General features: G+C 39.0%; 2 protein-coding genes across 2 annotated transcripts in view; both read right to left on the bottom strand.

Annotated features, from left to right (window-relative positions):
• si:ch211-285f17.1 (sickle tail protein) overlaps positions 1–11,425 on the bottom strand; it is a 207,596-nt gene extending 196,171 nt beyond the window's left edge. The window contains exon 1 of the mRNA XM_041814795.1: positions 11,036–11,425. Within this exon, the coding sequence (XP_041670729.1) occupies positions 11,036–11,105 (70 nt within the window). The 5' untranslated portion in view covers positions 11,106–11,425. The remainder of the gene's footprint in view (positions 1–11,035) is intronic.
• An 8,248-nt stretch (positions 11,426–19,673) lies between these two features.
• On the bottom strand, positions 19,674–21,942 carry LOC121527077 (OTU domain-containing protein 1). Its single transcript, XM_041813762.1, has one exon. It carries the CDS (start codon positions 21,722–21,724, stop codon positions 20,333–20,335), a length of 1,392 nt encoding a protein of 463 aa, XP_041669696.1. The 5' UTR covers positions 21,725–21,942; the 3' UTR covers positions 19,674–20,332.
• Between the last annotated feature and the right edge of the window lie 4,239 nt (positions 21,943–26,181).

Below are 26,181 nucleotides of genomic sequence, written 5' to 3'. Positions count from 1 at the left end.
CATTTGTATAACAGTGCTGGTAGACTTCATAATTCTGGATAACCCAGCTGAGACAGAGTACATTCGAGGACCAGTGGTGTTTCCTTCTGAGAGAAAACTTTGATTAATTAGTGGGTTAATTTATTGATTGATTAAACTGGCTATTGGGCTCTTGTTTTGGACACAACTGTAATGGTGAACAAATTTGTGTTTCTTCTATTTGCATGTGGTAATAAGCTTACTGAAACAGTTCTATTGAATTTGTTTGTGTAGAAATGACAGATTCAGGTCAAGCTGTCTGAATTGATCAGACAGCGATTGGTTATTTTTGTCATTATTAAGGCCAAATTCTGTCTGGTTTTGAGAATGGAAGTAATTTGAGCATGTTGAGCACTGAAACATTTTGCATGTTTGATTGCTTTTATGTAACCTGCTGACAGAGGGAGAGAAACCAAGGGAGAGGAAGATGCCATGTCTTGTCAGTGTCTTGTTTAACATTTGTATGACAGTGCATCATACTGGAGCTAATAGTGCATTTGCAGCAACATCACCTCCCCAACTCCTCAGCGCCAGAGAAAAGAATAGGGGTTCGAGAAAGGAACCTTGAGGAACACCACAGTTAGCCATAAGTCATAACATAACACATGCTATGTTGCTTTTGCTGATTTGATTATCCGTCACAATGGCCTAATCAGCCCAGGAGACCAAATAATAAACTAGAAAAGCACTCACAGAGCACAGACCTCGGCCATTAGCCCTATCTCCCAATAGTAAAGAATCCTTTATAAAAATTCCTGGATCCAGACGGTGATCCAGATCACTCCCAAAATCTAATCAGTTCTTCCTTATGCCATTTCTGACATTTCCTGAAAATTTAATCAAAATCCGTCCATAACTCTGTGAGTTATGTTGCTAACAACTGACAAACAAACTAACTAACAAACCCTGCTGATCACACAACCTCCTTGGCGGAGGTAATAATACGTTGTTCACAAAACAGTTCTTTTATGTGAACCACATGAGCTGGCTCCTGTTTGAGAGCAAGTTTCCCCCCTACCATTTTTGTTGCGGTTTCATGTACATTCATAAAAGCCAAACAGGAACCAAAAGAAGAGCTTTTCGGGAGCCAAAAGATTATTGTTAGTGAGCTGAGCGATATGATCCAGATCTCTTAAAAGAGACAGATTTCCCAACACATCTAGCAAAGGCTGGACATACTTTGGAAACACAATCAACACGTTTTTTCTCGACAATTTGAATAGTTGGCACAGTTGTAAACAGCACAAATCTGTGGCATTTTGATAGTGCTTCTCTATGCAGAAATCACTTTATTCCCCCGTCTTTGATGTCATGTCATGTCATGTCACCTGAATTCAACTATAGCCCAGCTTTAAAGCCTTTACACATTAGCAGGGATGCAAATAAATGGCAAAACAAAAAAATGCTAATCAGTCAGAGGCGAAATTTTTTCTAAGGACATCAGAAGCAACACAATTTTCTGAATAAATTATAAAGATTATAGAAAAACATTTGCGCTGGAGCAGAAGATAAAATGAACTTTCTGCCTCTCTCCAGTCAATCTTTACCTCAAATTTCCACATACAACGACTGCATCGGGATCCACCAGGGAACTGTACTGCAGAGCCAACCACTCCCTCTCTAGTCAGCCGCCTCTCTGCTCCGCTTTGTTTGAGATACACTGCAGGTCTATTTTCAGTGTTACACACACCCAGGAGGTCAGTTCTGTTTTGTTTTACTGCGTCACGCACTGCACTGCTCCCTCTTTTCAGACAAGTATGCTGAGGGGATGGACTAACTTTTCATTCATTCTACATTTTAAATAATATTAATAATAATATTAAACTGCACTTATGGCATGGGGAGTTAACTCCCCTCACAGCCCTCACAGCGAACTGATTGGCTCACCTGTTTGTGTTACGGACTGGTCAGAGGGGTAATTTCAGTGAGCTGACTGATCTGGAGCATTTATTAACTGTATGTCTGAGGTAAAAGGAGACGTTGTTGTTAAGGTTTTATTGGATCAAAGTCCCGTTTGGTTGGAAACAGCTCCAGCAGTGCGTAGTGCGCATTCACGTTCACATGAACATCGTCAGGCTTCCTGCTGCCTGTCTCCTTATCTTACCTAGCTACATAATATCAAAGACAAAAACAAGTTAGCACTGACAGAGAAATATGACAAGAGGAAAAGCATGTGATGTGGAGAGGAGAACAACAAGTGCTTTGATTGGCCAGATGCATGCTCGTAGGGGGTGAATAAATCGACCACGGTTCAAAACAACAGAAGCCCAATTTTACGTTGCAGGCATAAAAACTTGCATTTGCTCGCTACATGCTGGAATTAAAATTATTTCAAGCAAATCACTCTTAAAAAACAAACGCCCTTGGTGTGCAAGGACCTTTAGTCTGCAGTTGCTGTGCATTCTAGTAACAGAAAATGTACTAAAATGTCACAATATGGATCCTATCAGATGAATGATACTACTAGTTACCTATATACACAGGTTCTCAGCTGAAAAAAAGGGTCTTGGGTTTTATGCCTCAATGTGTAAGTCTTTCTTTGATAATGGATATCACTTTCTCTATATTTAGGTGTATCATCCACCATTAATTTTCTTTTCTTGCTTGAAGGTCTCCCTTCTAAAAATGTTTTATACATACCAATATTACATATATTCTTACATGAATCAACACATTTAAAGTTTTAACAGGCCATCATTCCCATAATGCTTTCATGATATTTAGTGTGTCCATTATGTCAGATTGTCATGGTTTAGATTTCTAAGTATTCACTTTTATTGCCTGTTATATTCTTTTTTCTTCTCTTCTGTTGATCAAGAGAGAATACCTCTATATTTTCAAATTTATCAAGGTAATGGTAGTTTCTTTGCTCTCCAAATGCCCAAAATCCCAGAGCTTCTTTGGTCTGATCATAGTTTGATTGTCAAATGTTTACACTCTACTAAAATATTAAACAGGAGAAATAAAAGCAGAATATCCATAACATTGCAAACCTGGAGCTGGGTAACTTTATTATCTCTTAATAATCTCAAAGGAGTATGAGGGGTAAAGTGCTGATACAACCCACAGTGACAGCAAAGTGTGGAAGCAGATGGCTCTTGAAAGGGGGATTAAAAGACTGCAGTGGTGTGTCAAAAAAAAATTGGACTCACAAGAAGCCTTTTTGATAGTCTAACTTGGCGCATGGACAAAGAAACATGACTGACTTGCACTAATGAAGAAGGGTCTCTGGAATGAATTTCTGTAACAACATCAGCTTGCAGACTTCTTGGCAAAGCAAGCAGAGATTTAAGATGTTTCTTGTAAAGACTGAGCTGGGAATTGTGCTCCAGCCCCTTTTTTTCATGGGAATGTTTTACCATATGAACGGGAAAAGAGAAGCTATCCAATCAGGACTTCACATCCGTCTACAGAAACTGTTGATATCATCTTCAAACTGAGCTGAAAACCTGAGACGGAATACATTGTGACTCATTGTGCAGCTGTCCAGGATGTGTAACAGTTTACTGAAAGACAAACTGTTTTACTGATCCAATGTGCAGCAAAACACCTGTTAGTCCAATTATAATCTGAAGCACAATGCAAACAATGATGATTGCAATGCCTGTGATTCCATTTCTGCCAAAATTTATTCCATCTGTTAAGTTCCAGACATCTATAAATCACTGGTGAGAAATAGGTGAAAGCTGTCCTGGCTCTCAAAATTCCCGCTGCAACAGCAGTGAAATGAGTGGGAACACTGCAAAAAGAAGCCCTAACACAAGTAGGGCTTCATGAAACCAGAACTTAAAACTCCTTTTACATCATGGCAACAAAATTAAAAGTCCTATGCATGCAATTAGAAGTATTACATGTTTTTAGCTGAGAAAAGCAAACTCCTGCACACTGCATATATTGCACAAATACACTGGCATGTGCATAATAATGTTAAAACTTTGCAAATTTATAAGTGCATTTAAGACATTGCCTGCTCTCTGGTTGTGCTTAAGAGACCTTAATATAACTTTTATCACAAAGAAGGCAGCCCAGAGATATAGTTACTCTTGTCTAGGGCTTACAGGCATCTGCTGCCCGTGCCATACTTGCATGTGGCTGCCAAGCTCAGGGCAAGAAAGGCGGACCTCTTGTTAGAGCTTCTCTTCTTGACACAATGTCACCTAAACCAGCTCACTCAGCTTTGGTCCAACACATCCTTCTCAGACTCCCAGATTTAAGTTTATTTTTTGAAAATTAACATGTCATTTGTTCATTCCAAACAATTCCATACAAGGTAGCTCGGAGTGTTTCTGCCCTTTCCTTTACACACCTGCTATCCTCAGCCTATCAGCGACCCCCTCTCTTCTCATCAGCTATTGCTCATTCAAACAGAAAGTCCCACCTTCTCTCCAGCTTAATAGCCATGCTATGGATAAGAGCACTACAACGTCACTTCCTGCTTTCCAATGTGACTGTGCCCCAATTTGTGGGAAAATAAGGCCTCAGACTGAATGGAAGGAGGTAAGAAAACAGCAGTGAAAATGTGATTAAAAGTCGTTTTGTTGTGTTTTGTGCCTTAATTAATTTAAAGGCCATAATTTAAGGCATGTTTTATTATTCTCAAATGACAAAAAAAAATGTCAAAGAAGAGTTCTGTGTCTTTTGTCTTAAACTAGAGAGGACAAAAGCGGGAAAATATTGGACCAGAGCTGTGTTCTTAATGACTTAAAGCTAGAGATCACTGTGACAACAGGAGCTGTAGTCTGTCTGCCTGTTAACAGCTTTTCCACACATTAAGTAACTTATTTACCAAATTCTAGTGTCAAGATCCAACACATATAAGGTATGTGATGTTGTTTTATGAAATGAATGCCCTATATTATATGTTTATCTCACTGGCCATTGGATTTTGGCTCCCAATAACCATTTAACTGCACAGTTTTCATATTTCAAGCTTTTAAATAAATAACAACCTAATCTTTCCCTTTTACTGCAATCATTTTTATGGAATACTTTCCCTAAGAAAGGGGTGGGGTTGGCATTGTTTGGGCAAAGTACCAGGATGGATTGTTCTTATCCATCAGGGACCATGTTGGATAAAACTGAAAGGATTTTAAGGCCATGTTAATACGATAACAATTTCAACTGATAATGGGCACCTTCAGTTGCATTTTGGCTGTTAGCCTATGACAATGGCATTTTGGGTGCCTGAAAACCAGCAGAGAGAAAACTTTTGAAAACACCACCATTGTGTCATTGTCATGTAAACTGCCATCATGCTGAGATTTCCACAGACATATGAAGTAGTCTGCCAGTGGAAGAAGTAGCCTGCGAGGGAGGTCTGAAGGCATAAGAGCTCCTGGCTACCCACACAGATCCTCCCCAAGACAGGGTTAAGACAGATGACATCTTTACACGAGCATTATAGTTTTTAGCAGAGATTAGTGCTTCTAAAATGGGCAGGAAATGTAAGATACAACTTGTTCGTCAAACTTTATTAAGCCAACAATAGTAGCCAGCTGTAATTCAGTGATTAGTCAACTGTTTGGCTGGCAGCTAGACAACTCTAAATACAGAGTTCCCTCTGAAAAAGAAGGCTTACACAAGAGCAATACGGCTTCAGTGTGTGAGAGGTTTCACACATGCATTATGGATCCAGTTAGGATTGGGCAGTATCCATTTGGGTGGACCAAGCACTTACCAGCATGCACAGCAAACACAGCGCTCTGTGGGTGTTTCATTCAGCCCTTCTACAAAATGCATCAAATCTAAAAAAAAAAAATCCCAATGAGAATGTTCAAGCAGCGCTGAAAGTGAGTTTTAGTTTCATCGCTGTTTTCACACTTTTCAGGTGAACTGAGTTACATCAGGACAGAGGATCGAATGAAGATTTGTCTCTTTTCTTTTTCTCCCTCGCTCTCCTTCTAAGATAAAATGAGAAATAATAACCCATTACTATTATCAGACAGGATCTGGGGATGTTAAGTAATCGTCAGTGCTTTTAAACAGATAAAAACCAGCTGTTAATATTATTTATTTCGCATTGCACATCAATGGTGAGCTGTTTAGCAGTGAAAGAAGCTTATAAAAAGTTCCAGGCTACTTTAGTGCCCTAAACAACCAAGAAGTACCTTTAAACTTCATCTAGAAACCACATAGAAAGGGGTTAACACGTTTTAAGAATTTCATAAAAATATCTGAGGGTTTTAATTGTGTCAGATGTTTGTGCTGCAGCACCAATGGTTAACAATTAACTTCTGATCGTTTCTTATCACTGATTCACCCCAAGAAAGAGAACTGTAAGTCTTTATAAACTCATGTTGCCACCGATCACATTGCAGCCAGTGGCGAATGTTTAACAGTTTGAATATAGAGAAGACTGTAGTGCTATGAAAAAGTGTCATGCCATGACACACAACAGCATATGCCAGAGTACTTTTTCGTTCCTTGTTTGTTGTTTGACAAATAGCCCAACATCATTAACTGGAGTTCTGTAGTCACTTTAATAACATGTTCACACACAGGCAGTGGTGCTGCTGATACCAGTCACACATTCTTAAGGCATTTATGATAAACATGCACACATTACTCAGCACCATCTTTATGACAGTATTTCAAGCAATACCATGGCTATTTTTAAATACCCCTGGATCCAGTCAATAGCCATGCAAAATTTAGTGGATTGCAATTGCAATAGCACTCTTCTTCTTCCTTGGAGTAGCAATCCTACCATCATCTGCACACAAAGCTTTTTTGAATGTTTGAATGTCTATTTCTACATCAAGAAGTTACATCGCCAACTACTGGCTTGGCATGTTGAAACCGAAAGTTTGCATACACTGTATAAAAAGACACAACCTTTTTTCTCACTGTCTGACATTAAATCAGACTAAACTTTTCCTGTTTTAGGTCAGTTAGGGTTACCAAAATCATTTCTATTTGCTAAATGCAAGGATATTAAGTAAGAGAATTCTTTTCTTTCTTCAAAATCAGAAGTTTGTATTTCCTCCATATTGGTAGCAGCATTTCCTTTAAACTGGATGGCTTGGGTCAAATGTTTTGGGGATCCTTCCACAAGCTTCTCACGAGTTTGCTGGAATTTTGGCCCATTCCTCCTGACAGAACTGATGTAATTGAGTCAGATTTGCAGGCCGCCTTGCTCGCACAAGCCTCTTCAGCTCTGCCCACAAATTTTTTTTGTAGAAGGATTGAGATCAGGGCTTTGTGATGGCCACTCCAAAACACTGACTCGGCTGTTCTTAAGCCACTTTGTAACTAATTTGGCAGTATTCTTAGGGTCATTGTCTGTTTGGAATCCTGGCTGATGTCTTTAGATGTTGCTTCAATATTTCTACGTCTTCTTTCCTCATGATGCCACCTATTTTATGAAGTGCACCAGTCCCTCCTGCAGCAAAACACACCCACAACATGATGCTGCCACCATCGTACTCCGCAGTTGAGATGGTGTTCTCAGGCTTGCAAGCTTTGCCCTTTTTCCTTCAAATGTAACAGCGGTCATTATGGCCAAACAGTTGATTGAGTCTGATTTCAGATCAGACAGTGAGGAAAAAAAGGTTATGTGTATTTTGTTCTGTTTGTAAACTTCTGGTTTCAACTGTATTTTACTAATGCCTTTAGTGAATCTGTGTGCACAGAGGTTGTTAACAAAACACTGATGTCGAAATGTAGAACGTTTTTTTTTTTTTTTCACGATTTATTTCAAGCATTTTTGTGCCTTTATTTTGATAGAAGACAACAGTGGATAGGGAGGAAGCAGGGAGGAGAGCAGGGGAGAGACATGCGGCACGCCCGTACGTGGGGCGCGCCTTAAACCACTGGGCCACCTGTGCCCCATAACATTTTTTAAACTAGACACAAGAAATGATTCCATTGTTAGTGAATAATTTCTACATAAAAGCGGCCTTGAACCCATCAGTAAAGTATATGCCCAACCTCGCTGCTCCCTTTTGCTTCTGGGTTAAAATGTGATGGAAGATCTACAGCAGGGGCCATCAAGTACAAGGGCCAGATTTAGTCTTGACAGAGTCTCTTGGGGCCAGAGTTCCAATTAAAGAAAACTCTTCTAGACCACTTTTTTGCCTTTCTTATCCCTTCTTTATCTATTCTGCCATTTTTTGTCTATTTTTGCCACTTCTCATTACTTTTTTTGCAATTTAACCCATTTTTAATATAATGTTTGCCCCTTTTTCCTTTAATACTAATATTTTGCCACATTTTAACCTCTTTTCACCACTTTTCCTGCACATTTTTGTCCCTTTCTGCCACTCCACAGCCCATTTAGATGTGTATCATCCATTTTTGCCACTCCTTTTCACCACTTTATCTGGTCATTTTGCCAGTTTTAACACATTTTTTAATTATTTACTAATAATGGCTGACAAGTGAATTTCTGTAACAGATCAAATGTGAAGTCATTCTAAAACTATTTCAATATTTCTTGTTTTTGGGGTGGATTTAACAGCTGCAGACATTTAAAGCCAAAAGACACACTTAAAACATTTTCTTTTCCTGCTTTTCTGTGCTTAATTATCTTCTGGGGGCCAGACGAGAAGCTTTGGGGGGCCTGATTTGGCCCCAGGGCCACCAGTTGATGACCAGCGATCTACAGTTTCTGCCAGATGATAACAGTCCTTTAAACAATGGAGACTGCAGTCTGAAAACATGCTTTCAAAAAAAGTGTCAAATGAGGGCATAACTATCTAACTTGTATCCCTTTCTCCACCCTCTGATGTTATTAACTGGTAAAGCAGTGATAATTTAACTTGTTCAATCAAGCCAAAGAAATGATTGTGCGTTCCTCTGCCAAAAGCTGCAACAGTGAGGAGAAGTTAATTAACCGCAACAGCTACTATGGCTAAACAGACAAGAGCACCGCAAAAAAACTTCATCAGCACAAAATAGATAAAAGTCTCAGCGACGACTTCATGTGTGGAGACTCCACGACAATGAGCACGGCTTTTCAAAAATGTTCAAATAATGATGTTGTCCATTACTGCTTTAACACAAGAAGAACAAACAGTACCACCCACAGAATTCCCTCAAGGTGAAGATAATTATTTGCTGAAATGAGTGATGGATGAACCTCTTTTCTGTTGCCACCCAGGTGCTATTTCTATTCCAGGTGGTAATAGAAGGAGTAAGTGATAAAAACATAATCCGTGGCCTATAACAATGAATGACAGTGAGTTTGTCTTAGTGTCTACAAAGAGAAATAGAAGGAGATAATAGTGAAACTTGACCCCTCTGTCACCTGCATCTGGACAAGAAAAGGAGTGGACTGGCTGAGTCAGAAATGTGCCGTTTTCCTGCTGAAGCAGCCGTTCTGTCCTTCCGCGCTCCGACCCAGCATGCCCTGCATGCAACCTGAGCTTGAACAGCATAAAAAAAATCAGCCCTTTTCTCCCAGCTGCCTATATGCATGTTACAGAGTGACTGTGACAGAGCACAAAGAATCACATCAAGCTGACAGAACAGCTGCCATCATGGATTCAAAATATATCAGGAGCTTTCACATCATGTCATAAAACCAGCGTGCTCTGTACATGCAACCCTCTTGGAGGGCTTCGCAGCAAACTGGCAATTTTCCATTGCACCCTTGCTCACGTGTCTTGTCACTCAACCTGTCACCATGGAGATGAGCTAAGCTTCTCTGTGTCTCATGCTGGAGTGCAAACACTGCAGCACGCAGCAGCAGAGGCAGGCACGGCTGCAACTGTGACACCTCACATGCAATCAGAGCCACGTCTTTGAGTCATTCAGGCAAAGGAGCCCTTGAGGACGTTTTTCATATTTCTATTATACTTTTAGACCATGGGTTCATTAAAGTGCTCCCTGGATACATCTGAAGGTGAGTGTCACCTTACGAAGATGGAGCACGAGGATGAAAAGTTAACAGAAGCACGTAAAGGGCAACTGCCACTTCAGATAAGTGTATTAAACGGGCACTGAATGGGATCACAGCGCTGATGCACAAGCAGAGAACATTGAGAGTGAAGGTTCATCTCTGCCTCCACAAACAAGTCACGCATGAGGAGGATACACATCACAAATGCATTCTGTGCAGCAACATTCATGTCATGTGAGCAATGAAAACATTGAAGGAAACAGCTGTCACAGTTTCAATACAAACAAAACAGCTGCATTTTTTCCTGAATAAAAAACTACATTTAAAAAGCTGGTTTTCAGTTGTAAGATAAGTATTGCCATAGAAAGAAGCTCAAACCTCTCTTTTCAATGGAGCAGAATCACAGTACAGTATGATAGCATAGCTACTTTAAGTGTGAAATAAAGGTAAAATACATATTCACATGGCTATTTCTGAGCTATATTAGCATGAAATCTGTCTGATTCCTCCCCAAGAACTAATAGAAATGAACCTGAATTTGGTATTGTGCTGACAGCTTGAGGAAGAAAGTAGGGCTGGACAATTTAGGGAACTAGTTATTGGTATAATTTCCTTTCTCTCCTATAATGTGGTATGCAAAGAAAAAAAATCATGCATTTACTATGAATGCATGCAGTGAGTTTCTTTTAAAAGAGTTATAATTGAAATAGTGTGGCCTTTAAGTCGATTATCTTATGATTGTACTAACAGAGGGAAAACCAACATTCACTTTAGCTCTTGAAGTTGACTGTTATAATGACATTGTACTGATAAGAATAGTAGCCTATTACATAAACTTCTCTAGAATTAGTAGGCTGAAAGTTATAGCTATAGCTGTTCACAGCAGTTCTCATTAATCAAAAATCAATATACCATTTTTAAGGCTAAAGTTGCTACATTTACTTTGAGAGTAGCTGACAGCTAGCTTGAATTTTACCTGCTACGTGCGGGTTTTGTTTGTTTAATTCATCTTTAGTGTGAAAATTCAGACTTAAGTGATGTTTTATTGTTAATTGTGGTTTACTGTACATCCCTAAAGGAAAGCTTCGTCGAGTTTAAGCATAAAAACTTTGAGTTTTCGAAGAGCAGGTGAAATAATGGTCAGCAGACGTTAAAATAGAGTTAAATGTTCCTTACTGTGAAATTTGGGACTTGCTTTATGTTGACTCGGAGGAAGGTCCGCGAACTGCACCCGGTGTCCCGACATGTCCGGTAACGACCACCTTTCTCTCAGGTTAGAGCCACGCGACCACCGACTGTGTCCTCTCTCCTCTCTGTTGTTTCAAAGTATCCGGTAACTTCTGAGCACGAGCCTGTACCGAGCGTTACAGAGCGCGTGGGAATCCTTCACACCGGTGGGAAGCGTCTGTCATTGACTTTTCCTCTGCTCCCTCCGCGCGCGTGAGTGAGAGTGTGTAAGTTGGTGTGTGCTCCTGACCGCGTGCCAGTACTGCAGCAGGCTCGCGCTCTCTCTCTGCTCCAGGTCCAGTCACACCTGCCCTCTGCTCCTCTCTATCCTGACACTTTCTGCTCCATGGGAGACGCTCTGACGCAGGCTGAGGCTCCGTCTCTCCTCCCGCATTAAAAAAGATAAAAACTTTTTTTTTTCCTAATGTCCACATGACTGCAGGGTTACGTCATCAGTGCAAAACGCTCGAGCCAAGTGATTCATAATAACCCTGTAATAAAGTTTGGTAGGAAGCTGTGCTGTGATTTAAAGTCTTTATATTAATATTCTTACATGAAGTTTTAATCTTCTTTGAAATAATCTTCGTCTGAAAATGTACCTCACAGTTAACAAACTTTATAAAAGAGTGGTCAAAACTATTCTTTTTTAAATCACATTATTGCAGTAATCTGCAAATGTGAAACTTTCAAGGCTCAGACTTTTAGGGGTGCTCAGCTTCTAAAAATCACATGTAGAGTTCTGAGCATGGTTGAAGTCCACATGCAATACATCTTATTTAATGTAAAGACAACTAGTTTTCAACATATAGTACAGCATACTTGTAGTAATGAGAATTTTAGGCCACAAAATATTTTGCAGGAGATTTGTAATAAGCGCTCTTATATGCAAACCTTGCAAAGCAGGTGGATTTGCCAGATCCCATGTCTGTCATCAGGCAAATCCAGCTTGCAAAGTACCAATCTACAATGTTGAGGCCAGACCCGATAATGGTTCAGACCAATCAGCATCATTTGAGGACAACTAGGCGGTAGCTAAATGTGGGATTAATGGTACATTGCATTTAAACTCGAAACTGAGAATTTTCAAGTATACATCATCAAAAATGTGCCCCTAACTTGGAATTCTGACTCGGAAAGTCGAGGCAACTTCAGTACCACAGGTTAGATAGTCATAGCAAATGGAACGCATTCAACTTAGGTGTGACGTCATCCCCAGCTCCAACATTCGACTTCCAAAGTAAGAAACACAGCAGAATACAGAAGGGCAAAGCAAAGGCTGCCACCAGTGATGCAAATAGTTTGGATTTAGACATGGTATAGTGGCATTTTTTTTAACTGGACCATGTTTCTTGAGTAAATAAAGAGCGAAGAATAGCACTGAAACTTTTGTCATGACGGAAAAGTTATTTTCACTCTACTGCTGGCCTGCTTCAGCATGAGTGCAATAGTTATTGGCAAGATTTAGCTGTAAATCGGTATGCAATGGCTACCACCCGTGTAGCGATAAGCTTGGATGTAGCTGCAGAATAGCAGCAGTTTTATCAGAACTAGACTACATTTCCTTATTGAAACAAGAGCAAAGAGTCACACTAAAAGCATTTCATGACGGAAAAGATGTTTTCTCTCAGACTGCTTCGGCATGAATTTTTGCCGCTGACAAGCTCTGCTTTTATAAACTACAGCAGCGCTAGCTTGTGCAGCTCAGGTTAACACTGAAGCAGTGCATGTCTACTACCTCATTTTCTCTTGTCACTTTGATTGGCTTGTCATAAATGTGACAGACTGTTCGTCCAATCCCCTTCCAAGAATTTTTTAAGTCCTGCCCTTCACAAACGCCTTGTATGGAGCTTTTCTAAATTAATGTAAAATATATCCATGCATATGAAACAGTCTATCTGGTGTGCCAGGTTACTGATAAACATTTTCAGACTTTTAAAGAATCTTTTGGGGCTTTCTGGCGTTACCTGATAGAAGACATGTACCAGATGGTACAGATACCCATGACCAGACTGTAGTCTTTGTAAATGGGTGCCTATTCCACCGACTGAGCTAAACTGGTGCCCAAAAAGATGAATACTTTACAGATATCACTGATATTTATTTATTTATTACTTTGTTAGCCATTCAGCATAGGTAATTCTATTCATTGTTGAGCCATATTTTAACACTATACCCTATTAGTAATATATCAATTAAGTTTTGAACACAGGACTTTCTCTGGTAAAAATGCATCTCTTTTACTACTTTTTCTAAGGAAAACTATTTGAGTGTATTTCTCGACACTGTAATGAAATTTATTTAAGTATTAAGTAAACTTTATCTATACAGCACATTTAAAACAATATTTTAATTGTCTACAGTTAAATATTGTCATGGGCTGCACAGCAGTGCAGAGGTTAGCACAGTTGCCTCACAGTAAGTGGGTCCCTGGTTCACTTCCTGGTTAGGGCCTTTCTGTGCAGAGTTTGCATGTCCTCCCTGTGCATGCGTGGGTTCTCTCCGGGTACTCCAGCTTCCTCCCACCATCAAAAGACATTCTCGTTAGGTTAATTGGTGACTCTGAGTTGGCCGTAGGTGTGAATGTGAGCGTGCCTGGTTGTCTGTCTCTTTATGTCAGCCCCGCGATTGACTGGCGACCAGTCCAGGGTGTACCCCGCCTCTCACACAATGACAGCTGGGATAGGCTCCAGCCCCCGCGGGATAAGCGATAAGCGGTATAGAAAATGGATGGATGGGTGGATAAATAGTCTCATCAAAAGTAAGCAACCTTTCTTTTTGCAAAATTTTGGTCAGATTTCCTTTATGATTTCAGGGGTGCTGAGATTAAATTTAGGTGTGCTTGAACACCCCTAAAAAGGGTCTAAAATCGCCTATGCTCTCAAGTATCATCTAGGTGGTGCGAGACCTAAAAGTTGGTCACGGGCGCGCCGGTTGTGGAGTGGTTGAGGCGCGCACCATGTACCCAGGCGACCCGGGTTCGAATCCAGCCCGTGGCACTATTTCCTGCTTGTCTCTCCCCGCTCTCTTCCCTGTTTCCGGCTCTATCCACTGTCCTCTCTCTAATAAAGGCATACAAAACCCCAAAATAAATCTAAAAAAAAAAAAAAAAAGGTGGTCACAGAGGTGTTCTTAATGGGACACAAATGTGTGTGTGGAAAAAGTTGTAGTTGTAGTTTATGATGTATGGAGGCCTTAAGGAGTCATAGGCCCTCTTCCATAAGTCTTGTATGGTTCTGATTCGCTGTGATAACAAGTAAATTTAACTTATTTCTAAAGATCCTGACTTATTTATATAATAAGGACAACAAAGCTGGTTTTCCCATGATATAATGCTAATTTCTTGAGATGTCTGGAAAACAACCAACATTTGCATTATCACAGCAAGGTATAAAATAAAATGCATGCATACATGTCATCCTAGGGCCTTTGTCATGATGTGCTTTTTAAAAATTTTTGTTTTGTCCTGTCTTTTCATCTGAAGAACATGTTAAGTTTTCCATTAAATACAGTAGTGTGATAGCAAATTATTCAATTTTGGGTTTAATTTCTTTTTAAGGGGGTGGTGGTAGGTCCTGAGACTAGTTGAGAACCACTGGTGAAATAATGACTTTTTTCTCTATGCTGCTCTTCTAACTTTATAAAGTGGACACCAGAGCCCACAAACACAAATCCCGGTATATCTGTACTGAAGTGTACCTGCATAAATGACAGTTAAAATCTACTCTAGTTAAACTTTGGAAGTGTTTTATAGGGGGGCTACACTACCATCTAGTGGAAGAAACATATAACACCATCACACTGTTCAGAAGGCATCAGAATGGGATGGTTAAACAATACTGGGACTTTTTTCAATATTGCATAACTATAGAGCAAATTACTGTTTCCTAAATGAAAGCTGCAGTTTCAGAACTCACAAAGAGCAACATTAGCTCATCTATCATCCTATATTACAGAATTACACATGTTTTTGACTAACCTGTAGCTCTAATGGGGTTTATTTTCTCCTATAAGCAAATATTTCCACTTCTGTAATCATGGTTTTCACACTAGTTCTTCTTAATAGAATCCCATGTCTACATGCTGGTGAAGAGCTGGTCCTGTTGAAGGGCATCCTTTGTGAATTTATTACTGACATAAATACACCTACACAGTATGAAACTAACTTGGCCCAAGGCAAAAAAAAAAAAAAAAAAAAAAAAATAGAACTATTTCATGTTTTCCTATTTTCTCTTGTGCTTCACTAAGTAAAAAGGGAAGAAGCAGCAACATAAACCCTTCTCTGTGTTCCCTTCATGAGTAAATTTTGATTGTTTTGAGTAGATCTTCACTTGTATCTCATTATCTCAGGATAACGATGCTGGCTCTATCCACAAGAATATGGTAATTTCTCAAAATCTCAAGAAAAGAATTGAGATTTAAGGCAGGATGTCAAGAAATGAACCGAGATTTACTCAGAATCACAGAAAAACAGTGTTAGACTACATTTAAGGGTGTTTGTCCCCTTAGGACTTCTATATGAGATAGAAATGCAGCCATTGCGAAGATTGAGCTGAAATAGAGACCAATACTTCAAATAACTATGTCATTGATCATAGTTTGCACAGCAGATGTCTTCTTCTGTCCCACAATAGGTATGCTAGATGTTACCATTAAACGGGTTGTAATAATAAACATCAACCTCTAATGTCAGTTGGAGCACAGAGGGGTACAGAAAAAGACTAAACAAACTGTTCAGGAGGGCCAGTTCTGTCTGGGACTGTCCTCTGGATTCTGTGGAGGAAGTGGGTGAGAGTAGGAGGTGACATCTATTATGGACAACGCTTCTGACCACTGCATTATACTGTTAAGGCCCTGAGCAGTCCCTTCAGCAGCTGACTGTTACACCCACCCTGCAGAAAGGAGAACTATTACAGATTGTTCATTCCAACTGCAGTCATAGGTGGTTGGACCATTAGGCAAAGGTAGGCCTAAGATACAACCATTGTAGGTGTGTATCCAGTATGAGGTACACAAAATTACTAATAAGGGACCAAGAGATAATAAAACTATATTAAAGTAGATCTTGATTATCCAAATAAAATCACCATGGAGCACACTGGCCTCAACAGCAAGACCCAAGGCCCTCATAAAGTCCCCAAATGCCATATGAAGCACATTATAGTTAGATGGATCAGAAGAATGAATATTGCACTAATGCTGAGCATACATCTTTATTTTTTAAATCCCACCTGGCCTTAACACATGTAAAATTACCATAATGTGGTGAGTTTGAGTTATGAAGCTCTTCTAAGAACTGCTGAGGTACTCTTGTCTATTGAGAATTTATTGTAACGTTTGGCTATGTCCTATGATTTCTTTCACTGTTGCATACTGCTGATTACTTTTGCCCTCTGTTGCACTCATTCCTTAAGTCTGAGTCCTGACCCACAGGTCGGTTATTGAAGCCACATGAGGAAGCTCCAGCCAGTCACGACTTGCCCTCTCCACCATAATAAAACACAAAACAAGGCTCTGCCAGCCACTGGGTGGTGGATAAAAAGGTCACACATTGTTCCAGACTAGACAGCCACTGAAGGCCTCAGGGGTCAAGCATGTGATGAAAGACTATGTGATGGAGGTGAAGTAGCCTCTTCTTGGCTCATAAAACAGAAATCTCCGGGTCAAGACCAGAGTAAGTCCAGCATTAACACTAGCCATGCTAGCACCAGGCATCAGCTTAACCTAGTGGCTGAGAAAGAAGCAGACGGCAGACTTGATGAGCGATAATGGCTGATAAAGGAAGTTGTGATGCTTTTATCAGACACATCTTGTATCAGCTTGCATAGTTGAAGTGGTCAAAACAATTATTCATGCACAATTTCGTTTATGCACCAATTTTGAAATGGATCACTGTGTAGTTTAGTAAGTTTAAGGTAAAAAAGATTAGCCAGAAAACAATGTTGGCTCAAATGTATAAATATAGATTTTTTTTTTCTAAAGCATTTTCATATTCACTCAGAAAGAAATTCAGTTTGGCACAAACAGCTGTTCATGTAGCCTGAAGCTAAAGCTCACAATGCAACATAGTACCAAACACAGTCTTTGAAAAATTAAACACTCAAAATATTTTTGATACTACATACAGTCGAGTCAGCATTGTTTTTAGGCCTAAAACTGGCTAAACTACACTGATCTGCTTTACCCATCTGTAGCACCATAGCCTAGCATCCCCAAGCATTTCTTAAAGGAGCAATACACTCTAAAGTCACTGGAGGTCGATACTACTATCAACAAGTACCTCAAACTACCCACTTTCCAAAAATACAGAAATATCCCTGTAATGTCTCATTTCACTTCCAGACAGCTCGGTGAACAAGTCAAAAATCATGTGCATGTTGTGTTATCAAACGTTTACCTTTTCACTGTCCACTTATTTCCTTCTAAACCCATAATACGTTTCTTTTTCCATGGTCAAATTATTAAAATCTTCAATCTACCAATAAAAGCAGGCTTCTATCCAAACAGGAAGTTGGTTACCCTTGGTTTAAAACAGTAGATTTATCCATAATGACACAAAAACGGTCTTAAGTACAAAACAGTAGGATTTAAAAATTGTTAAAATGATCCAATTTATCACCATTAACAACAAAAATTCTGGGATTGTGATTTAAAATGTTCATCTTTTGACAGCCCTAGATTAAACACTGTAAATATTCATCTTATGTTTCTTTTAACATCACCCCAAAAACTTTGGCACCAAAATGAGGTAAAATACACGTTACCTTAGATCATAAACTATCCATTATTACGACAGTGTTAGGGCCATCTTCGAAAATAATGATAGAGAGGATCCGTTTATTTTCAATTAAAAACTCAAAATTCTCAAGTTTAAAAGTCTTTAATTTCCGAGAAAATACATATTATTTTTTGACCCTAAAAGTTGTAAATGTACACGAACGAAATCTTTTATTTTTTGAGATTATAAAGTCAAAAAGTTGAAAATACAACCACTATTTCCAGTTTGGTTTCTTGTATTATTTTTTTTTTTACTTTACAGTGTTGTTAATGTACAATTTTAAAACCTTAAGTTTTTATTACTTTATAGTGTTAAAATTTGAGACTATTTGAGCATGTTAATGTGATTTTTTCCTGTAATTTTTTTAAACTCTGAAATTCTGAGTTTAAGTTCTTGTAATTATATGAATTCATAAACTCCAAAGTTTAAATTTTCTTTTTCTTAATAAAATGTTCCTTTTAATTTTTGCTCAAAATTAGCAGGTTCTCTCAGTTTTTATTTTTTAGATTGGCCCTAATACATTTTGTGTCTGATCATGATTTAAATAAATATAAATATATATATATATATATATTTACATCTAATTTTGACGTCAGAGCAGGCAGGACCGTGCCCTCCAAGATCTTTGGCGCCCCGACCAAGGGGTCCCTGGACCCCAGGTTGGGAACCACTGCCTTAAAGAATACACAAGTGGGTTTTAAAGCACATGCTTTCCTCTCCTAAAGTATCAAAGTATTTTTCTGTTGGTCATATAATAATGTGTCAAATTGTGATTAAAAAAGACCTGAATATTTTGGTTTCAATTTACAACCATGTTCTCATGTAGCTATCTTTGGTGTCCCTACTGAAACAATTCTAAATGCTCTAAATTCTAGGCAGAAACAAATAATTGCATTTACATCTCTTATAGCTTGACATACAATACTGTTACACTGGAACTCCCCCAAGAGTCTGTCCTTTTCCAGATGGCTCAGGGAGGTCATGTTTTTTCTCAAATTGGAGAAAATAAAGTACACTGTTAGGGGCTCCAGGGATGAATTTTTTCATACATGGCACCCCTTCATATCCCATTTCAATGCCATGCACCGCTTGCCTACCGATTAATCGGAGCATTGCTAGATTAGATAGGACAGTTAAGGTTTTATCCTGTACCTAATGGCTTCTACCCCTTCACAGTGAGGCACAGTGTTGGTGTGTGTGTGGGTGTGTGAGTGTGCGCGTGCGTCTATTTGGGTGTAGGTGGGTGGTTACGGGGCTTATAATGCACTATGTTGAGGTCAGTGATCATATGGTACTATTTCTGTTTGTTTTGAATTATAATTTGTCACTACAGTTAAATATATATTTTGAGCAATGTCCATTTTGGGTTATTTCATGTGCATTTGTATATGTATATATTATTATTTTATTTATTCATTTATTTTTTCTCTACAATTGTACCAAATTTCTTGTATTTATATTTGTACAAAGATGTTGTTGATCACTGTTGTTGTGTATTTCTGGATGTCACACCCCACTGTTCTAAATAAAAGTTATTAAAAAAAAAAAAAGCACCTGAATATTGGACTACACTTCACTGGTTAGACATAAAAGCATATCCTAAATGCGCTGTCACCACACGGCTATATAAAAGAAGCTACTGCACATCTACAAACGCAAGAAACCAAAAACAGAAAATCTGACATCCTCTACTCACTATCAGATTTAACTTTTTGTGACAGAGAACTCTAAAGCTGTAAAGCTCCATTTTGCTTTGACGCAGCACAGGTCCCTTATGACATGTGTACTCACATCACTTCACTTAATCACTTCAGCCTGACCTGAGAGAGAGGTCGTCGGCTACGGAGTCACTTCTTATTACGTATTCCAAACATCACTTTTTAATTCAGGACGGCAGAGTGAAGGATGAGTAATGCATCAAGTCATCCTCTTAAAGGTACAGGTCCCAAAATTCTGCACTTTGTACGTTAGAGATACCTTTTATGAGTATTTCAGTGGAAACTCCCTTAAAAGGATTGCTGTTAAAAACAAAAGCATTACAAATCTGCTTTTTGGAGACTTTATTTTAAAATACTTTGTCAAAAAAGCCCAAACAAAGTTGGAAAAAATAGAAAAGGCTGTTTAATCGTCCTCAAAGATACAAATCAAACTCTCTGGACTTGTCTGTGCAAAAGAGAGCAGAGCTATACAGATCTTACATAATGTAGAGGCAGACAATGGCGACTAAAAGCTCAGACATGTACTAACAGAAGATTTTCATTCACTTCACCATATCCCACACTATCACAACCAGGCTCAAACATTTCTGCCACTAATCTAGCAATTCCTTACAAAACCACGAAGTATGTGCACTGCACGTCTTCCTGAAAATCTTATAAAAATAATTTAAAGCACGTGGATCAGGCAGATCAGTGGTTCTTGTGTCTGCTGTCAGTGTTTGTCTTTAATTTTCATTATACAGTGTTTTTCTTTCACGCAGATCCATTTTGCTCAATGTACATTTTGGACAAAGAGGCTGCCATCGACTTTGCCAGCTCCTCATCTCGCTTCCTCTGCATCTGCGAGTTCCTGCACCAGTCCTCGTACTCTGGATTGGGAAGAGAGCTGTCCAGAAGCACGTCGTAGTGACCATTGCTGAGCCAACTCAGCCAGATCGCAGGTTTAGAAACGTCCTCCTCTCCAAGATAGTGCACCATGGTGGAGACAGTGGGACTCTCCAAGCTCCCTCCTGTCGTCAGGTGGATGTTGACGTTCAGCATCTGGCTCATGGCGAGGAGCTCGGGGTATCCAGCCCAGGCGCCGTCCTGTGCTGCGTTGATCAGGAACTCGCCTACGTCCCCTTCGATGATGGGGTTGAACTCATCCAGGTGGTCGGCGATGTGGTGGACGGTCTGCTCCCTCAGCTCAGAGTGTCTGGCCTGGTCCCCGAACGTGGCCTTGGACACGGCTCTGTAGAGACAGTTCCCGTCTGGAATGACGTGGTACCTGAATTTGTGCCTCTCCTGCAGGTACCTGTTTTGTTTCTCCACTTCAGCCAGGTACCTCGTGACTTTATCGTTGATGTCCTCTTTTTCTTGCCGTCTCTGTTGAGATGCCTCCTGAAGAACGCTGAGCTCGAAGGCCCTTCTCTCCTCAGACTCTGGAGCAATAAAACCTCTGTTTACGAGGTCTTCGGGTTGAGCTGCCCTGGTGGGGACTAGCTCCTCTTCCTGTAATGAGGACCATCCGTTGCTTCTGAAGGAGGGATGAATCATGGAATCTGTATCATCCTCACTTGAACCCCCCACAATCCTTCTGTCTTCTATTTGGGGTCTACACATGCTGTTATGGCTGAAAAAAGTACCTCCAACCAGCTCCTGGTATTCATCCGTCCCATTACTGATATGATCTATCAAGTCCACTATCACATCAGAATCACAGAGGATACTCTCACCATTACTTTGAGAGTCCGGAGAGGGGGGTTTGGTCTTGGATTCCCTCACAATATGAACAGGAACAGACCTCTCCACTCCATCAGGTCGGCGGATTAATATCTCAGCGGTGGATGTGAAGTAAATCGGCCTCATGGAAGAAGCCTCGTAACATGAAAAAGCAGGCATGTTTGCGGAAGAAGCAGCAGTCTCAGGCGCCGGATCTCCGTTGGTGGCTGGGCTTGTTCCTGGGTCTTTGAATCCCTCTTTCTCGGCCTCAGGGGGGCTCGCTGTAGTCCCGTTCAGACGCTCAGAAGCGGTCGATAAAGTTATTGTAACTTTGCGAGACGATCTCGGGTAGTGTGTCAGCACACTGTTGTACAGCTGCATTTTGAAGGAGTCCTTTATACCGAACGCCGCGGCCGGGCCGTTACGGAAAGATGACAACAACATCCAAAAATACCCCCGGTGTCATCAACAACAGCAAAGTTGTAGGGAGCGTTTCCATGGTCCGGAGTCCTGTCATTGACACGCACACACGAGGAGACTGTCCACTTTAGTGCTCTTGCGTCATTTGCTGTTGGGGTGCCTCCCTAATTTTAGACTTCAAACTGTTACAAGACACTTTCTGCCCAAACTGTGTCAGTCACACGGAATGAGACTGAAGCGTTTCCTGTGGAGGCGCCTTCAAAATAAAAGCGCATTCCGACGAATGCTACTATTTTTAACGAACAAAATATGGTTGTTGAAGCTTCTTTTAGATGTTCAAATAGTTACAAAAAAGAATAAAATGAACATTGATTATTGTGTCTCTTATTCTAATAATGTCTGAATTTGGAAGAAACCATCAAAAAAAAAAACAAAAAAAAACAAAAAACAAAAAACAAAAAAACAATTCACCTATTATATTGTAGTTTTGGGAAAAAAGTGATTACAGGACAATGTTTAGTTTAGTTTAGTTTATCAAGATCCCCATTAGGGTCCAACAGAAATTATACATACAAAAACCGTAGCTAGAAAATTATAAAGCAAATAAAGAAACAAAAATAATTATAAACATTATAAGGCAAATAAAAAAATAAAACGAACAACAACTCAGCTGTTACCTTGATCATACATCTGACATCACACACATAAACATTTCATGTCTGATTGCTAATTTCAATGTCGCCTTCAACAACAGTCTGTGTCATTACTTAGGAAATACATACATAACATACATATACGACATCATACATCTGATATCATATAGCTACATAAAGTTTTTTTCTTATCTTAATGCCCTTTCTCAGAATACAACAAACAACAGTCTGTGTCCTTCATTAAGAGATACATACAAAGCATATATATATGACCTCATTCATCTGATACCACATACATACATAGCATTTCATATATAAATTTCTTCTTTCAAAAATACAACAAAACAGTCTGTGTCATTGATTCAGAGATACATACAAAGCATATATATATATATATATATATATATACAACATCATACATCTAATATCATATACACACATAGTATTTCATATCTCAATTTCTAATTTCAAAACACAACAAACAGCAGTACATTTCATTCCTCAATATGCGCAAACCTGTGTCACGTTTTACACTTGCAACACACTATAAATATCTCTAATCTCACATCAATAAGCGTTCAAATGCATATCTATACACAGAAGCTTCCCAGATTCATTTTCCTTATGATAGATATCGTTCTAGTAATATTTTAAAGTTATTTATGTTAGTGGTGACTTTCATATGTTTCGGTGGAGAATTCCATTTTCACACCTCTATAAGCAACAGTATTTTTGATGGCTGCTCTAGGCATTGTAAAATTTCCCACAGCTGCATGCCTGGTAATGTCTTTATGATTTTCTGTGCTGAAAGACAGATTCTTGAACAGAATAAAAGGTGATTTTGAGATAGAAACATTTCTGATGAATATGATCAGTGAGTATAATAATCTGTCTTTGACCAAAAGCCAGTTCAGATGTTTATGCATCACAATGATATTTGTTCTATAGCTGCACCTAAGAACTGTACATGCTGCTCTATTTTGCATAATTTGTAGTTTGTTAAGCGTTTCTCCAGAGGCATTCGACCAAACTGCTGGGCAGTAGTCAAGATATGTTAGTAAAAGTTCTTGTATTGCATTACTCATGATATTTTGAGTCAGAAATGTACCATGTCTTCTCAAAATAGATATACCTCTACCAATTTTTGCATTTATGTTATTGATATGAGTTTTCCATGATAATTTATTATCCACCATTACACCCAGAAGTTTGGTCTCCAATACTTTATTTACAGTGATGACATCAATTTTAATGTTAAACACTGTATTATTGTCAATAATGTGATTTGACCCAAGAATCATGCAGTTGGTTTGTGATATATTCAGCACTAGCTTATTTGTCTTCACCCATTGAACTACAGCTTGCAGTTCCTTGTTTAAAACAATTTGTAAGTCATTGTGTGATGCTGCTGATGTGTAAATGGTTGAATCATCAGCGTACATTACTATGTTAGCTTTATCCAATACATACAGTAAATCATTTGTGAAAATGGTGAATAGTAATGGACCAAGACAACTGCAATGTTAACAATGATTTTAAAGCAAGGGGATCAAACTCAGTGTCATCCAGGACCATAGTAGCATTAATAATGTTCTTAAAGGGCCAGTTGTTACTGTAGCACTAACATCAATAACCTGCTTGACTCTATGTTAGATTATAATCAGTTCTAGTTATCTATCAATTCATAATAAGAACTGAAAGCAGAAGTTTAGGGGAGAAATGGAAAACAGACGCTAAGTTTTTCTTTAAAAAAAGGTTTGGCAATAAAAAGAAAATGCTTGTATTTCAGTCAGAACCACACAGATGATGTTTATAAATATTTTAGCAGTCTTTTCTGTGCATTTACTGCTGCTTTTTGTATTTGGCGGTGAGGCTGTTCTGGGGTCCCCCTGTCCTTGATTACCTCATAGCGTGCAGAGAAGCAAATCAGCTGATTTCAATTATATGGCAGCTTGATGTGGCCTGACTAATGCTACGCTTGATTTATGTATGGCAATACAAAGACACTGTATATGGAAATACCCACTCGCATTTATCTGTCGAGATTACATAAATCATGGGACTTTTTTGGAATATGAAACTCATCTTATTTTTAAGAACATTATAAATAGTTATTCTTATATCACCACAAAAAATATTGTCAAGCACTATTCATTACATTAATAACTGACTGCAGTTGAGCAGGGCAGAGCTATGGTAAAACACAGATCATGGGGGAAAAGAGACATTACTGTCATTTGACAGAAACATAGAGAATCATACCCTTGATAAACTACATGACCCACAATGCATGCTCCACAGAGCTCAGGGCATTTAGTGAATCTTCACGCAGTGGTTTGGAATCGTCTTATTAGACAGTAAGGTTCTTTGAAAGCTCTTGAGGGCCGCATAAAATGATGTGCCAGGGCGGCTTTGGCCTCCAGACATGTGTGATTTAAAGGAACACTTTGTCCACCAAAGTCATAAGTTCCTTACTGTAGCTCTAAAGCCTGAATAATAAGAAACATAACAGAATTATCTTCTCTAGTTTATATATTATTTAGCCTACGTGATTCTTTGTGGTCCAACAATGTTTTTTCTTCTAAGATGATTGAATACTTGTTATTTACGGTCACTGACATGACAAAGTGTGGAATTTAAACTGACTTCATAAAGCTGTGCTGAAATAAAGAAAGATGAGTGTTTTGTAAGGATTTTATCTCTTACTTACCCTGCCAGCCAACCTCAATACTCAAAATTATCAAAATAAAATTAGCCTACTGACTTTTAATAATGGTGAGAGTTACATTTTTAGCCCTATAAGATCCATCATACCAGAAACATACACAAACATGTGAAGAACAAGTTAATTTTGTAATGGATACTTACATTTTTGCCCTTTTTAAAACATTGTTTTCTTTATAAATGTTTGCATACTTACATGTTTATGATCAGTGTTTTTAAGAAGTGTGTTTGATGAGCTTTGTTTTACAATACAACCAACTAAAAGTTTGATCATTTCAACCAAGATTACTTAAAGCTAACCAAGACTAATGACAGCCCTGAAACAGAAGTCTTTGTGCTTACTGCAATGAGTTAAAAGTGTTTCCATTAATGTGGCACAACTGGTGCCAAAGACAGTTAACAATTGCAGCTTTATTTTGAAGGCAAAATAAAGCGATTTCCGGTATCGTCAGGCTGTCAGTATCAGGCTTGTCGCAGCTTTTCGTTAACGAGTCCTGACAGAGGCACTCAATCGGTGTTTGACCGCAAGTCCAAAAATGTGAAGGATTTGATGTGTCAGTGTTGAAGATAAAAAACAGGAATTTCCCTTTAGGAAACAGACACGCCCACTTTATGATGTTCCTAAACAAAGACTTAAAGCATGAGACAATTAGCCTATACATTTGAAAATAAAATACATTAATGAAATAAAACACCGCTAATACCATAAACAAACACAAGTCCACAGCATGTAGAGAACTTCCTTCACTACTAAATAACGTCTAACTTAGTAAGAGCACGATAAACACAACAACCAGAATTCCATTGTAACAATTAGACTAGTGTGTTTTATTATGAGAAGCTAAAACCCATGGGGTAAAGCTTAATATTAAAACTAGGTGGTATTGACTCACCGTTGACAGCAGGCTACTGCATGCCAAACCTGCTCACATCTCTATTTTTAACACATTGACTGTTTCAGCCTTGAATGCTGGAAGCTCAGTCACGCTGCCTGTGTTTGATATGAATGGGGGAGCTTGTGATGGATATTACTCAGTCAGGTCAGATTACAGCTGTAAAGTCAAACTAGAATGAGGTATCATGACAAACTATAGGCCTACATTA

Source organism: Cheilinus undulatus, linkage group 19 (assembly GCF_018320785.1).
Source record: "Cheilinus undulatus linkage group 19, ASM1832078v1, whole genome shotgun sequence".
NCBI classification, from domain to species: domain Eukaryota; kingdom Metazoa; phylum Chordata; class Actinopteri; order Labriformes; family Labridae; genus Cheilinus; species Cheilinus undulatus.
This window is presented reverse-complemented; position numbering and strand designations above follow the sequence as displayed.